Source organism: Cotesia glomerata, linkage group LG6 (genome assembly GCF_020080835.1).
Source record: "Cotesia glomerata isolate CgM1 linkage group LG6, MPM_Cglom_v2.3, whole genome shotgun sequence".
In the NCBI taxonomy this organism is placed as follows: domain Eukaryota; kingdom Metazoa; phylum Arthropoda; class Insecta; order Hymenoptera; family Braconidae; genus Cotesia; species Cotesia glomerata.
The window spans coordinates 21,114,584-21,127,455 of NC_058163.1; the positions used below are offsets into that span (position 1 = coordinate 21,114,584).

Below are 12,872 nucleotides of genomic sequence, written 5' to 3' on the forward strand. Positions count from 1 at the left end.
AAATTATGATAATAAATATTGTATTTTCATCGCAATTCTAGAACCCGAAGGTGTAAACATGTGGATAGTGCCTGGCTGATCGAACATGACAAGGAACAAGAGGATAAATATATGCACATACGGTATATAATAAACAGATAGACGTTTGAATAAATAAGAAGATTTACTCTCACTAACGCGGTAAGTAAAGGAGTGTTTGTATACTTTACCAGGTTTAGTTACGATTCCTGATAACAGTAACTCGACCCCATTACATTTACCATTTCCCGATACCCATTTTTAGAGATAAATTATCATTGAATTATTTGTCAAAATCGGGAAGAGATAAGTTTTTGATCTTTGTTATTTGTTTGGCTGAAATTTTATAAGAAAAAAATTTTTTACGCGCTTTGAGGCGTGCAAAAGTTAAATTTTTTTTATTTTTACATTTGACAAAAAATTTACCTTATAATTTTATTCTTGAGATTTTGAATAAAGATAATTTAAAATATAATTATTATAAAAATTTTAGACAGTAAAATTTAATAATAAAAAATATATTTTTTTTAAAAAAAAAAGATATTTTAAATAATTAAAAAATATTTTCTTATAAATTGTGTAATTAGTTTTACACCCGAAAAATATATCCTGGTATCTTCATAAATAATTATTCCCTTGTGTATATTTTTACACCAATTAAGTTTTAAAAGCTTCTCGGAATCGGAAAGACGGAAATTTACCTCAAAAGAATAAAAAAATAAACAACCAAATAAAATAAAAAACAAACCTTTAAATAATCAAAATAATGTTTGAGACGCGGAAAAATAACAATAGCAAACATCTTAAAGCATATAATTTTTTTCCACTGCTGATTAATTGTTTTGCATTGTGTATTTTTGGGGACCAACCAGACTATGACAGTGAACTTCGACATGAACTGGACAGAAAAAAAAATTGAAACCGGCTGTTTGTTTATGAACCATCCACAAATAGTTAACTATTTTTTTTATTAATAAAACTATGATAATAATCTACAAAATGTTGTACAAAAAATCCGCCGCATAATGATAACATTAATGAATAATGTCCTGTCATTTTTTAACAGTCGTCGGAGAGATGAATACAAAACAGCGTATAAAATAACAAGAAAATTAATGAAGAAAAAATTATTTACTTTTATTTAGAGCCATCTACGTCAATAGCCTCTTCATTACAATGATACTAGTTTATTTAGTTTCTTCGAATGCTTAGTCATATTTTTATCGGACCCAAAAATGATTAATAAGAAGTAGCGACTTGCTTTAATTAATGTGTGACTGCACAAAATTAGGATTAAAAATTTTTTCTCAATGATTTTTACATATTTTTTATTGATATACATATTTTAAAACAAAACTGATATTTCTTCTTTTAATTTTTAATTTATTTTACAGGAAAAAATTTTGGAAACTAATTATAAAAATTTTGATTAAAAATTAGAAGTTAAATTAATTTTTAAAAACATATTAAACTATTTTTTTCAAGTTATAAAAAAAGAAACAATATTAAGAAAGAAGAATAAAATTTTTGAGTTACTTTGTTTTGAAATTAACCGAAAAACATGCAAACAATGGAAAGGTACTAATTCCGGTCAAGACCTTTCTTATTTAACTTAAAAAAATTTGCTTATTCTTTAAATAATATAAAATTCTATTTATATAAAGTTGTACTGCTACTATTTTAAAGTTAAAAAAAAATAAAACTTTCCATTGTTTGAATTTTAAAACAAATTTTCACATAAAAATATTATTCTGTAAACAAGTATGATAAATTTTTTGTAACTGAATAATTTCTTCAATTAATTTATTACAAAAAAAAATGTATCACCGTTTGAAAATTTAAATTTATTTTAATGACATCCTGAGATCTAAACAGTTCATAGAAAAATTTTTTCGTCTAAATGATACAAAAAACTGCGGAATAAAACTTTAAAAAATTCTTTATAATCTTCTAGAATTTCCCGACTATCAATAGGAATTATCCTCAATTTTTTTGAATGACTACTCAGTTATTAAAATATTTGCATTATTTTAAGAAGCGTCATTATTTAAGAATAAATTTATCGGTAAGAGCTGCCACCTGTTAGCGGAAGGTTGCCACCTGTTAGAGAGCTGGTTCGCGGAACAGTTGGTACCGCAGAATTCCTTAGATACAAAGTTTAGCAAAATTTGGTATTTATTTGACTAATAATAATTAAATATCACAATTTTTTTTTAATTAACTAATTAATAAAATAAATTGATATATAATTAGAATATGACCAGATCAAGATTTGTTAAAGAAGAAAAATAATTGATCTTTGAAATTTAACAATTATTAATTCCAAGTGATCTAAAGATTGTTTAATTTAAAATAATCATATTAATGTATTATAATATTCTATAAATTGAGTATTTAAAGGTTGAAAGATAAAAACATAATTACTGAAATAAATATAAAATTAATCAGTGCCATTGGAAAAGAATGTGAGCTACGAGAAGATATACAGTTGCTGTTAGAAGACTACCAATCGTTATCGGAAATCCCACTCTGGAAAATAACATTAAATTGTTAATTTATTTAATTAATATAATTACAGTTACGTTCGTGAAGCTATTATTGAATCGTTCTGTATTAACTATTAGTATCTAGGTTATTATTCAAGTAGCAAAATTTATTTGCGGTGTTAATTACTAGTTTTTTTAATTGGAATTATGTCTTGATTAACTTAAAAACAATTATTAATAGTATTGCAGCTTGCAATGAACCTCAAAAATTTTGAAAATAAAAAACAAAAAAAAGAAATAGTTAGTTAAAAAATTGCAATATTTAAAATGAGAAATAGAAAGAAGAAATAATTATTAAAAAAAAATTGCAATATTTGAAATAAAAAAAAACGAAAGAAGAAATATTTAGTAAAAATATTGCAATATTTAAAATAAAAAAATGAAAGAAGAAATAGTTAGTTAAAAAATTACAATATTTGAAATAAAAAAAAGGAAAGAAGAAATAGTTAGTTAAAAAATTGCAATATTTGAAATAAAAAAAAATAAAGAAGAAATAGTTAGTAAAAATATTGCAATATTTCGAATAAAAAAATAAAAGAAGAAATAGTTAGTTAAAAAATTTCAATATTTAAAATAAAAAATAGAAAGAAGAAATAGTTAGTTAAAAAATTGCAATATTTAAAATAAAGAACAAAAAGAAGAAATCGTTACTAAAAAAAATTCCAATCTTTGAAATAAAAAAATGAAAGAAGAAATAGTTACTAAAAATATTGCAATATTTAAAATAATAAAATGAAAGAAGAAACAGTTAGTTAAAAAATTGCAATATTTAAAATAAAAAAATCAAAGAAGAAATAGTTAGTTAAACATTGCAATATCTTTTATTAAAAAGTTGATTTGACGTTTTCATTGTTGTCGCTTTTCGTTGCTATAATGATCACTTTGGCAACGATTACCATGGCAACGGTTAAATATTAATGAATTAAATTTGTAAAAATATTGATTAATTAAATTGTCGAAAATAAACATTCTGACAGAAGCGCGCAAAGCGCGTTCGATTTTCTAGTTTAAAATAAAAAATAGAATGAAGAAATAGTTACTTAAAAAATTGCATGAATGTAAACGGATATCCGTGTTGTTCAGCGACACCAGCACAGACAACATTCGCCGTAGCTCCAATGAGAGTCGCATTACCTGCAAAATAACACGCATCCATTCAACAAAAAAATAAAATCACTGATAACACATCAAAATACGCTGGTGATAAAGTAAATGATAACTGATATCAGTTGGAATCGATAATCAGCAGATAATCTGATAAAAGTTTAAGTGTGGATAATTAAAAAGCATCTAGAAAATTCTTTTTTTTTCATCTAATTGATTAACAATTAACAAACAAGATTAAACTTACCTCCCATGCAGGCACCGTAGGCCAAGGCCCAAACCAACGGCTGGAGAGGCAGCCCGAGCTCATTATTCTGCGATAAGTTCGTTATGATTCTGATCATCATAGTCGTCAAAGGAACGTTATCTACAAAGGCGCTGGCGATTCCTGATACCCATAAAATCAAAATAATGGCTACGGCTAATCTGAACTCTTCGCTCACTGACAAGATTATCATCTCGGTTTGCTTGCCGATCCAGGCGATCAAGCCCAAGCAGGAAAGTGCCTGAAAAAATGATGAAATTTGCAGTTACTTGATTTAATTATCTTAACAAATCAAATTTTTCTTAAAAAATATTTGTAAAAAATTCCAATTTCTATTTTTCTTCATTTCTTCTTATCAATTTTTTTTGCCATAATTAATTTGTCACAAAAATTATTTAAATTTAATAAATATCTGCTAAATTAATTTTCATCTGGTAAAATAAAAAAAAAAAAAGAAGAATATCATTCAGCATCAAAGCATTGAATTGTATAAAGAAGATATATAAGCATCTTTGAATATAATACTTAAATTAATACCTCCATAAGGATGAACAAGGACGCAAAAAATATCAAGGTGCTCCACTCGACCCGGGCAAGAATTCCATCCAAATCTTTAGTGTCCGCCAGGATGAGGATGAGGAAAACTCCCAGCAAGGTCGTCCACCCGAGTGATAAATTAACGTTAGGCAGGTTATGCAGGAAAAAAAGTACTATCACGAAGATTAAAGTGATACTTGTTTTTAGCAGCATCCATTTGTCGCGTATTTGGTACTAAAATGAAGACATATGTCATTCATTTAAAATTATTCATTGTAATTGTTAAAAATTAATAATTACTTTGTCTTGAAGTTCCTCGAGCGTTGACCTGTACTTCAACGAACTTATTCTTCCCGTAGTTAATTTGCTGTCTAATGCAGCGCTAAGTGTCTGCACTTTCTGCAGCAAAATATCGCGTACTAACTTTTCTTCCCGACTGTAACTCGACAAGCTAGCTGCAGCGCGCTGCCAAATCGCGATTTCATGCCGCATTTCTTGGATTTGAAGAGGCTCACCGAATTTTAGCAGCTTCGTGTCGTGAAAAATGTGTTTCAGCTGGAAACTTGCGACTATTACGGCCAATACGACGCCGATGCTCATGTGTAACACGAAGTTACTGAAATCGACGCCCTGTTACAATTATTGGTCATTATTAATTAGTTATGCAGAGTAAGTTTTTATTCATTGAAGATTTATATTTTGTTACCGCTGCGATGACTTTTTTGTTGGTGGTGATTATAACATTCGGTGGATCACCAACCGGTGTCAGGGTTCCGCCGATATTTGAGTAAATTACCATTGCTGTCAATATTGGAACGGGGTTTAGTTCCATTACTTCACAAAGTCGGATTGTGACGGGTGTCATTAGTAAAACCATTGTTGTATTGTCAAGAAAAGACGATAAAATTGCGGTGAAGATACAGAGAGTATAAATTAATGGCCAAACTTTACCATTTGTTATCTGAAATAATGATAATAATAATTATTTATTGGTATTTTCTAACGTAAGTCTCGGATAGCTTGACAGGTCGAGCTTTTGGCGCGTAACCAAAAGATCCAGGTTCGAGTCCTGGCCGAATTATTTCTTCAGTCAAATTTATCTTTAATGACAAATTTAGATATGAATTGAGAATACATTGTTTATGCCTGGAGGGAAATACAGGCTAACAGAATTACGAAAAATTAGAGAAAAAAAAATTGTTGTATTAGACTGGATAGCCAATAAACTGAAAATTTAACGACTTACGTCAGAAAATACCTATAAGTATTGTAAAACCAGTCTTTAGAAAAAATAAATATTAAAAATAATTATTATTATAGCGGCATGATGGCCGAGCGGACTAAGTCATTATCCCGTTAGTTCGTTCGTGCATCATGTCGTGAGGCGAGGGTTCGAGCCCCGACGGTTGTTCGAATAGTTCCAACACCAACCGTCGGAGATCGCTCCGGTAGCCGACTGTACTGGCATGGGTTTTCTCTGTGGTTTCCCCATCGCCACTATTCCAACAACCGATAGAAAGGGGTGAGGAATAGGGTAAATACAGTACAGAAAGCACAAGTCGGTCCACAGCCGCATTGAGAATAGAATTATGTGCGAAATGATATGTTGATTATAAAAAGCGGAGAACATGTTGATAATAAAAAGTGGAGAACATGTTGATTATAAAAAGAGCGGAGAACATGTTGATAATAAAAGAGTTGAAAGATTGTATTGATAATATAGAGTGGAGCATATGTTGATAATAAAGAGTTGAAAAAGACTATATGCGGAGAAGCTGAGACAATTAGCCTTGTAAAAACCAGAAAACGGTATACAAGTAAAACTCATAATAATAAAAATAATTATTATAATTGCTCAAAATTTGAAAAATTTCTAATAATAATAACGAGCAACCTTGCAGTCACTATGTGACTGCCGTGACTTGTGAACTATAAATAAATAAAATTTTACTTTATTAAATAATGACTTTTGTTGAATTGCACTGTACTTTCTTAACTTTTGAAATTTTTAAAGATATAAACTCATCTTTACGTTACATTCATCAAGAGCTTTCATTTGACTACCCACATGCATTTTGATATATTTTTCACATATACATATATCTAATATATATAAATATATGAAAAAATGATGTGGATACTCAAATGAAAGGTCTCGATGAGTGTAACATCGGAATGAGCTTTTATCTTTAAAAATGTCAATAGTTCATAAGATACAAGGTCATTTCTTAATTATGTATCTAGAGATAGTGCATTTTTAAATGCAGCCTAAATACTTATCATCATAAATTGACTATTGGTGAGAATGATATGAAACCATGAAAAGGCACAACTCCAGGTCAAGACTTTTCCAACGATACCAAATTTAACCATAAAACCCCAAATACACTGGCTACAAAATTTTGCTTATTCTTTTAATAATATAGATAATAAAATTATGAATAATTAATATTTTTATACCTTATAAGCAAAAACAGCTAAATAATCAAAAAGTCCAGTGTCTCCCAGTATCGCAACAAGAATCATCATTGAAAAAAGCAACAACAACGTATCAATATCAATCCATGAAATTATTTCTGCTGTTGTTGGCCGCTAAAAATTTTTGTATTAGGTATACTTATAAAATAAAAACCTAATTTGAATTTGAAGTATAATCTACGGAAGAAATCACACTACCTGATTCAAAAACGCCAAAACAGCCAAAGACATGGTCGAAGCAAGCATCGCAGCAAGAGCCCGATTGATGAAATCAAAAATGATGAAAAAATAAAGTCCAAACAAAATAATTGTTCCATAAAGCAAACCTTCATCAGCAGTTGCCGGTGACAGATCAAGAGCATACGAAATTTTGAATTTCTTCGGCGAGTTTGTTTCAAAACTCAATCTCAATCTTCCTGCTAATTTTCTATCGTATTTCAAGATGTCTAGCGTTTTTTGCGTTTCTTGTTTTGGGAAGACTTGGAGCAAGTTCAAAGGCAGTATTGGAACCACCCACCTATCAGTCAGTGCCTATAAATTATTTTTACAAGTAATTTTTTAATGATTTATTATTTAGAATTTTTGCTGTTGAAACAATAATAAATACTTGGGAATAATTATCGGTGTTATTATAATCAGTAATTAACTCCAGCCAGACGACAAGATGATACGAAGGATTAGCGTCATCCGTCTGCAATACGGGGACTAGTGGCCCCTCGAGATTCAACTTAACTTTGTCGCTGATTGGCTCATCTGCTATCTCAATGTCTACATGTGCTAAGGATGTATGTACACAAATATTAATGAAGTGTATGTCTATAAATATATAATATCCGAGGAAAGTAAATATTTTATTTGTTTTAAAAAGGATACTGGTTACTCCGTCGCTTTGTATTGATAAGTGATTCATCAGTCCTGGTTTTTCGCTTTTAGTCATCAATAATAACTAAAATAGATTTTATTTTAGTTTGCAAAAAAAAAATTTTAAATAATAAATTTTTTTTTAGTTTTACTTACAGTAAATATTAACCAATATATTACCAAAAAACCCAATTTTATGTACCGATAAATCGGTTTCACTTTTAAAGAAAATGGGTCCTCAATGTCGTTGTATTTTTCTTTAGATCTGTAGTAGCGGCCGCTGCAATTAATTTTTTAGATTTAATTAAAATTTTTTTTGTTATTTATTATTATTTAGAGTCGGTTTTAACTGCTGTGGTCATACCGCCGACTTTTAACTGTTGGGTCTTTTTGGGTTGTGTAAATCTTAACCTACGCGGCAAGGGCCGAATATTAACCAAGTTGGTTTCTAAGACCAGCTTGGGATTCGAACCCACGCCTGGCCGGTAAGTTAGTCCGAGTTCTCTATAGGCCATGCGCCTTAGACGACTCGGCTAACGTCACCGGTTAATTAAAATTTTATTAAAATATTCATATAAAATTTCATTAAGGTAGTTAGGTCGTACGAGCAAAATTTCAAGAAACCTTCCAAATTTATAATATACTAGCATGAACCGCGCGCTACGTGCGGGTAATATATCTGCAATAAAATTACATTAAAATAAAAATTACACACAAATAATTTTTACACTAACACTGATAGGGGCGGGAGGGGGGGGGGGCAAAATGGGGTATCCCCAAAATTTCAGAAGAAAATTTTTTTTTTCCAAGAAGCTCTTTCAGCTTCCTAAAATATATTTTAACGTCATTTCCTACAATTTAAAAAAAAAAAAAATTTTAATTAAAAAAACAAAAAAAATTTTTTTTTTCTAACTTTTCTTACAGTAATTTTTATCGTCATTGTGCATCGTAATAAATTTTTTTTCACATCTACGATTATTTTTTCTAAATTTTTAAGTTCTCGCTTTACAAATGAATGATTAAAAAAAAAAAAAAATCGGGGAGTCATTGGTTCCATGCCAGTTTTCGAAAATCAAGTTCTAATCTGATCTTCACATTTTTAAAGTCCTAGGAACTAGTTCTTAATATTCCTACGAGGATATCTGTCGGCGTGTGTGTATGTGAGTGTAAACCTTTAATGTGTCGATGAAAAATCTTACACAGAAAGAAAAATTTCTTGACTGGAGAACAAAATTCTTGGCTCAAGAAAATTTTCAGGTGCCTGAAGGAAAACTGAGGTTGTGTAGCCCGAAATAAAAATTTTTCTTGAAATTCTATTCTTGGTGGAAGTAATTTTTTCTTAATTCAAATTATCATAAATACTTGATGTAATAGAAAATTCCTATTAAATTTGGAGTCTGTAGGAGCTATAGATTGATGCGAAAAATAAAAATTTTCATTGTTAATGCCTACCCCCACAACCTCCTTTGGGGTGATCTATCGTAAACAATTTCTACATCTCTTACAGAAGATTCCTATCAAATTTGGAGTCGATAGGAGCTATATTTTCAAAACGGGAATTTTTTATTGTTAACGCTCCCGCGAACCTCTTTGGGGAAGGAATTTCTTAAAATCTGTTTTTAGCTGACCTCTACATAGCAAAAGTAATATTCCTACCAAATTTCAAGCTTCTAGGTCTGATCGTTTCCCGAAATATCATGATGAGTGACTACACTGATAGAAGGATTTAGTACAGAGTACTAAATTGATTTAGTAATAAAATTTTTATTCATTTATTTGGGAGAAACAAATATTTTGTACCCATCAATATTATTTGTTACAGCTTAATAAATCATTTCTTTATATGAACAAAGCCTTATTACATGGAAATAAATATTTAGTTCCACCAAATAATATTTAGTAACAGGTACTAAATATTTCTTTGGTAAGTATTGTCGGTAGATGGCTATGCTTTAATTCCTAACCTATTCACTAACTTAGATTATTTTTTATTCAGCCCGATTTTGGGAGATTTATTAAACTTTTAAAAACACGCATACTCCCAATAAATATCTTCTATTTATGTCTTTTCTCAGTGGAGTTTAGTTTACATTTTTTAATTTGTCTATTTTTGATGTGTTAAAAACTTGTTTAATTTTTAATTTTATAAATGTCTCAAACGAAAAAATATAATTTAATGAGATTCTTTTCTTTATAATACCTTATATTTTTACTTAAAATTATTTATTTTAATTATTATATATATGTATATATAGATAGGAACCCAGTAAACACGTTTACGTCAATGTGACGTCAAAATGACATTATAAAGTTCTATAAAACTTTGTAAAAACTCTTATAAAAGGCTCTCTAGTGAAACTTGTGGTAATGAATAGGCAATTTATAAATTTTCATAAGAATTGATTGAATCTTACACTTTCAAAAATTTTCGTCTAAAAGCGGACACAGAGAACTTTAGACTCTCTGCGGACACAGAGAACTTTCACAGAGTGAAATTTTTTCAGAGTAAACGATGTATCCGTGTCATTTGAATATTTTTTAATACTTATTGATTTCTCAAGACTCGAATTTTTTTTTTATTTAATTTTTTCCGAAAATTTAGTATTTTTCATTTGGATTTTTCTTCTTCAAAATTTCAATTTACAAAATTAAAATTTTTTTTTTTAATTTCAACTCTTTTAAGTATACAATTTTTTTTCTATATTTCTTTTTATTTTTAATTTCAATTTTTTTCGAAATTCGAATTTCTTTAATTTAACATACTAACAACATTATGAAACTTGATGTACACAGTAAAAAAATTTTGCGTCATTGTGTCAAAAATTTTTGTGTTAAAAATTTTTATGTTAAATATTTAACATTTTTTTATGTTGATTTAACACAATAAATGTTAAATTTACACTTAAAAAAGTTAAATATTTAACACAAAAATTTTTAACACTAAAGTTTTTGACGCAATGTTTTTACGTAATAGTGTAGTTTATATATTATGTCAGTTGTACGTAATATCTAAGTCATTTCCGTTACATCATGGAGAAGTAATAAACTTACATCAGTATGATGTCAAAAATATATCATATATTTTTACATCATAATTGGATCACAAGACAGGTCAATTTTACGTCATATTTACGTAAAATATTGTGACATTCCTATGACTTATAAATGACGTCATATTGAAGTCATGTGTTCACTGGGAATCTCCTATAATAATATAGATTAATAACAAATAAAATTAATGAAAATAATCTCTAGCGCTTACTACCCGTATAATAATATAATTACTATTACCCCCCCCCCCCCCGCCCATAGATGACCCAACGAAAATCCCATATCAACTCCATAGAAACCTTAATGAAAACCCCATAGAAATCTTCATAGAAACCCCATAGAAGACCCCATGATAACCCCATTACAATCTCTCCTCTATATAACGCCCACATAGAAACCCCCATAGTAACCGTTGCTAGGCAACGCTCCCATAACAACAGTTGCCTAGCAACAAGGCTTCACATTTTACCAAACCAGCTTCTTATTTGGAGAAATAATTAAATGCATAATGCACATGCTGTTAAAATTTGGAGACGATTTACTACTTCTAACTAAAGATAATTGCAATTGAAAATTACATTTTTACACAGGCGGTATGAGAAAAGAGAGAGAAAGCCGCGAAGTTTTATTATATTTGTATTGAAGAAATTTTAAGAATTTCACAAAAAACTAATATTACTTAGATTAATACAGGTATAATTACCCTAAAAACTTCTGGAATTCCCTACCACATAGTTCTTGAGAAATAATTGATAAACTAGTAAAGTAAACAAATTAAGTCATACATGGAAGTAAGTGAGCAACAGCCCGTAATAGAAGCGACCCTAGCGAATGAAAAAGACAGCAGTAGCATAAACTATAGGTTGGGAAAGAACTATACCTTAATTAATATTTCATTAAAACATACTAGCAACTAGAGTATTTTCGAATGCAGCCTAAATACTTATCATCAAAGCCAGTCCCATGGCTAAGCGATACAACGCTTGTCATGCTTGCTTGGGACTGGTGAGGCGTGGGTTCGAATCCCGGTGTGAGCTGAAATTTAATTTTCAGTGAACATCGGTGCTCGTAACTCACGCCGGGCTGTACAGGCTTATATACGTGGCTTATATACGTGACTAAATAAAGTAGTCAGTACTTGTCTTGGATAGCTTAACTGGTAGAGCCCTTGGCGCGTAACCGAGAGATCTGGGTTCGATTCCCAGTCTGGGCTGTCTGATTATTTTTTCAATTACGGAAAAATTCCCACTGAGTAGGTCCCCCCTTTCCCCTATCCGTTCTTTCCCAACTCCCTTAAAAATTTGCTTTAATATGGCTTTTTCGAAAAGGGTTTTTCGATGGTTTTCTCAAGCCCTGTGCTACCGGTGGGGCACAGGCAAATGCGTGCAGTTTCCCCAAAGTCGGTCTATCGCCGCATTACTCTCCAGGCTGAAAAAAGTATGTAATATCGCCAAACTTATTCTGTCAAACTCAATGTACCGATCAGCCTGGAGTCCCCCTCCGATCTCGACCGGACCCCCATCGAGACAGAAGTCTGAAAAGCGGGGTTAAATAAAAAAAAAAAAAAAAAAAAAAAAAAAATACTTATCATCATAAATTCACTATTGGTGAAAATAACTCCAGGTCAAGACCCTTCCAATGATACTAAATTTAACCATAAGAACCCATTTCATCATATAAATACACTGGACACAATATTTTGATTATTCTCTTAATAATATAGATAACTATTTTTATTATTTCTTCTCAGAAAAAATAATTCACTCATAAAAATTTTTATCACCAAAATAAACTTATTTAGCACAAAAATAAAAGATAAATGTTTACCTCAGAGGTAAAATTTGGTTGTTCGAAGACATACTCACGACTTAAAGACTATTTTAATGAGACCTAAGCAGATCTAAAAGAATTACATTTTCAGGAAGGCAATGAAATGTCTCAAGCACCTCTTCAGAATATTATCCGAAACAACTGTTGATTTCTCGCTTCGATTATCCGATGACAAAGATGTC

At 30.0% G+C, this 12,872-nt stretch overlaps 1 protein-coding gene and 1 long non-coding RNA gene across 2 annotated transcripts in view; one reads left to right on the plus strand and one right to left on the minus strand.

Annotated features, from left to right (window-relative positions):
* The window catches only part of LOC123267741, a 44,941-nt gene extending 43,652 nt beyond the window's left edge, over positions 1 to 1,289 (plus strand). Inside the window, exons 7-8 of the long non-coding RNA XR_006510111.1 lie at positions 42 to 180; positions 891 to 1,289. This is a non-coding gene — a long non-coding RNA (uncharacterized LOC123267741). The remainder of the gene's footprint in view (positions 1 to 41; positions 181 to 890) is intronic.
* A 1,008-nt stretch (positions 1,290 to 2,297) lies between these two features.
* On the minus strand, positions 2,298 to 8,088 carry LOC123267732 (P protein-like). Its single transcript, XM_044732551.1, has 11 exons — positions 7,966 to 8,088; positions 7,822 to 7,894; positions 7,556 to 7,716; positions 7,147 to 7,479; positions 6,931 to 7,062; positions 5,177 to 5,431; positions 4,771 to 5,100; positions 4,471 to 4,704; positions 3,916 to 4,174; positions 3,605 to 3,698; positions 2,298 to 2,547 (listed from the first exon to the last, which is right to left on the minus strand). The coding sequence occupies exons 2-11, from the start codon at positions 7,883 to 7,885 to the stop codon at positions 2,463 to 2,465; spliced, it is 1,947 nt and encodes a 648-aa protein (XP_044588486.1). The 5' UTR covers positions 7,886 to 7,894; positions 7,966 to 8,088; the 3' UTR covers positions 2,298 to 2,462.
* Between the last annotated feature and the right edge of the window lie 4,784 nt (positions 8,089 to 12,872).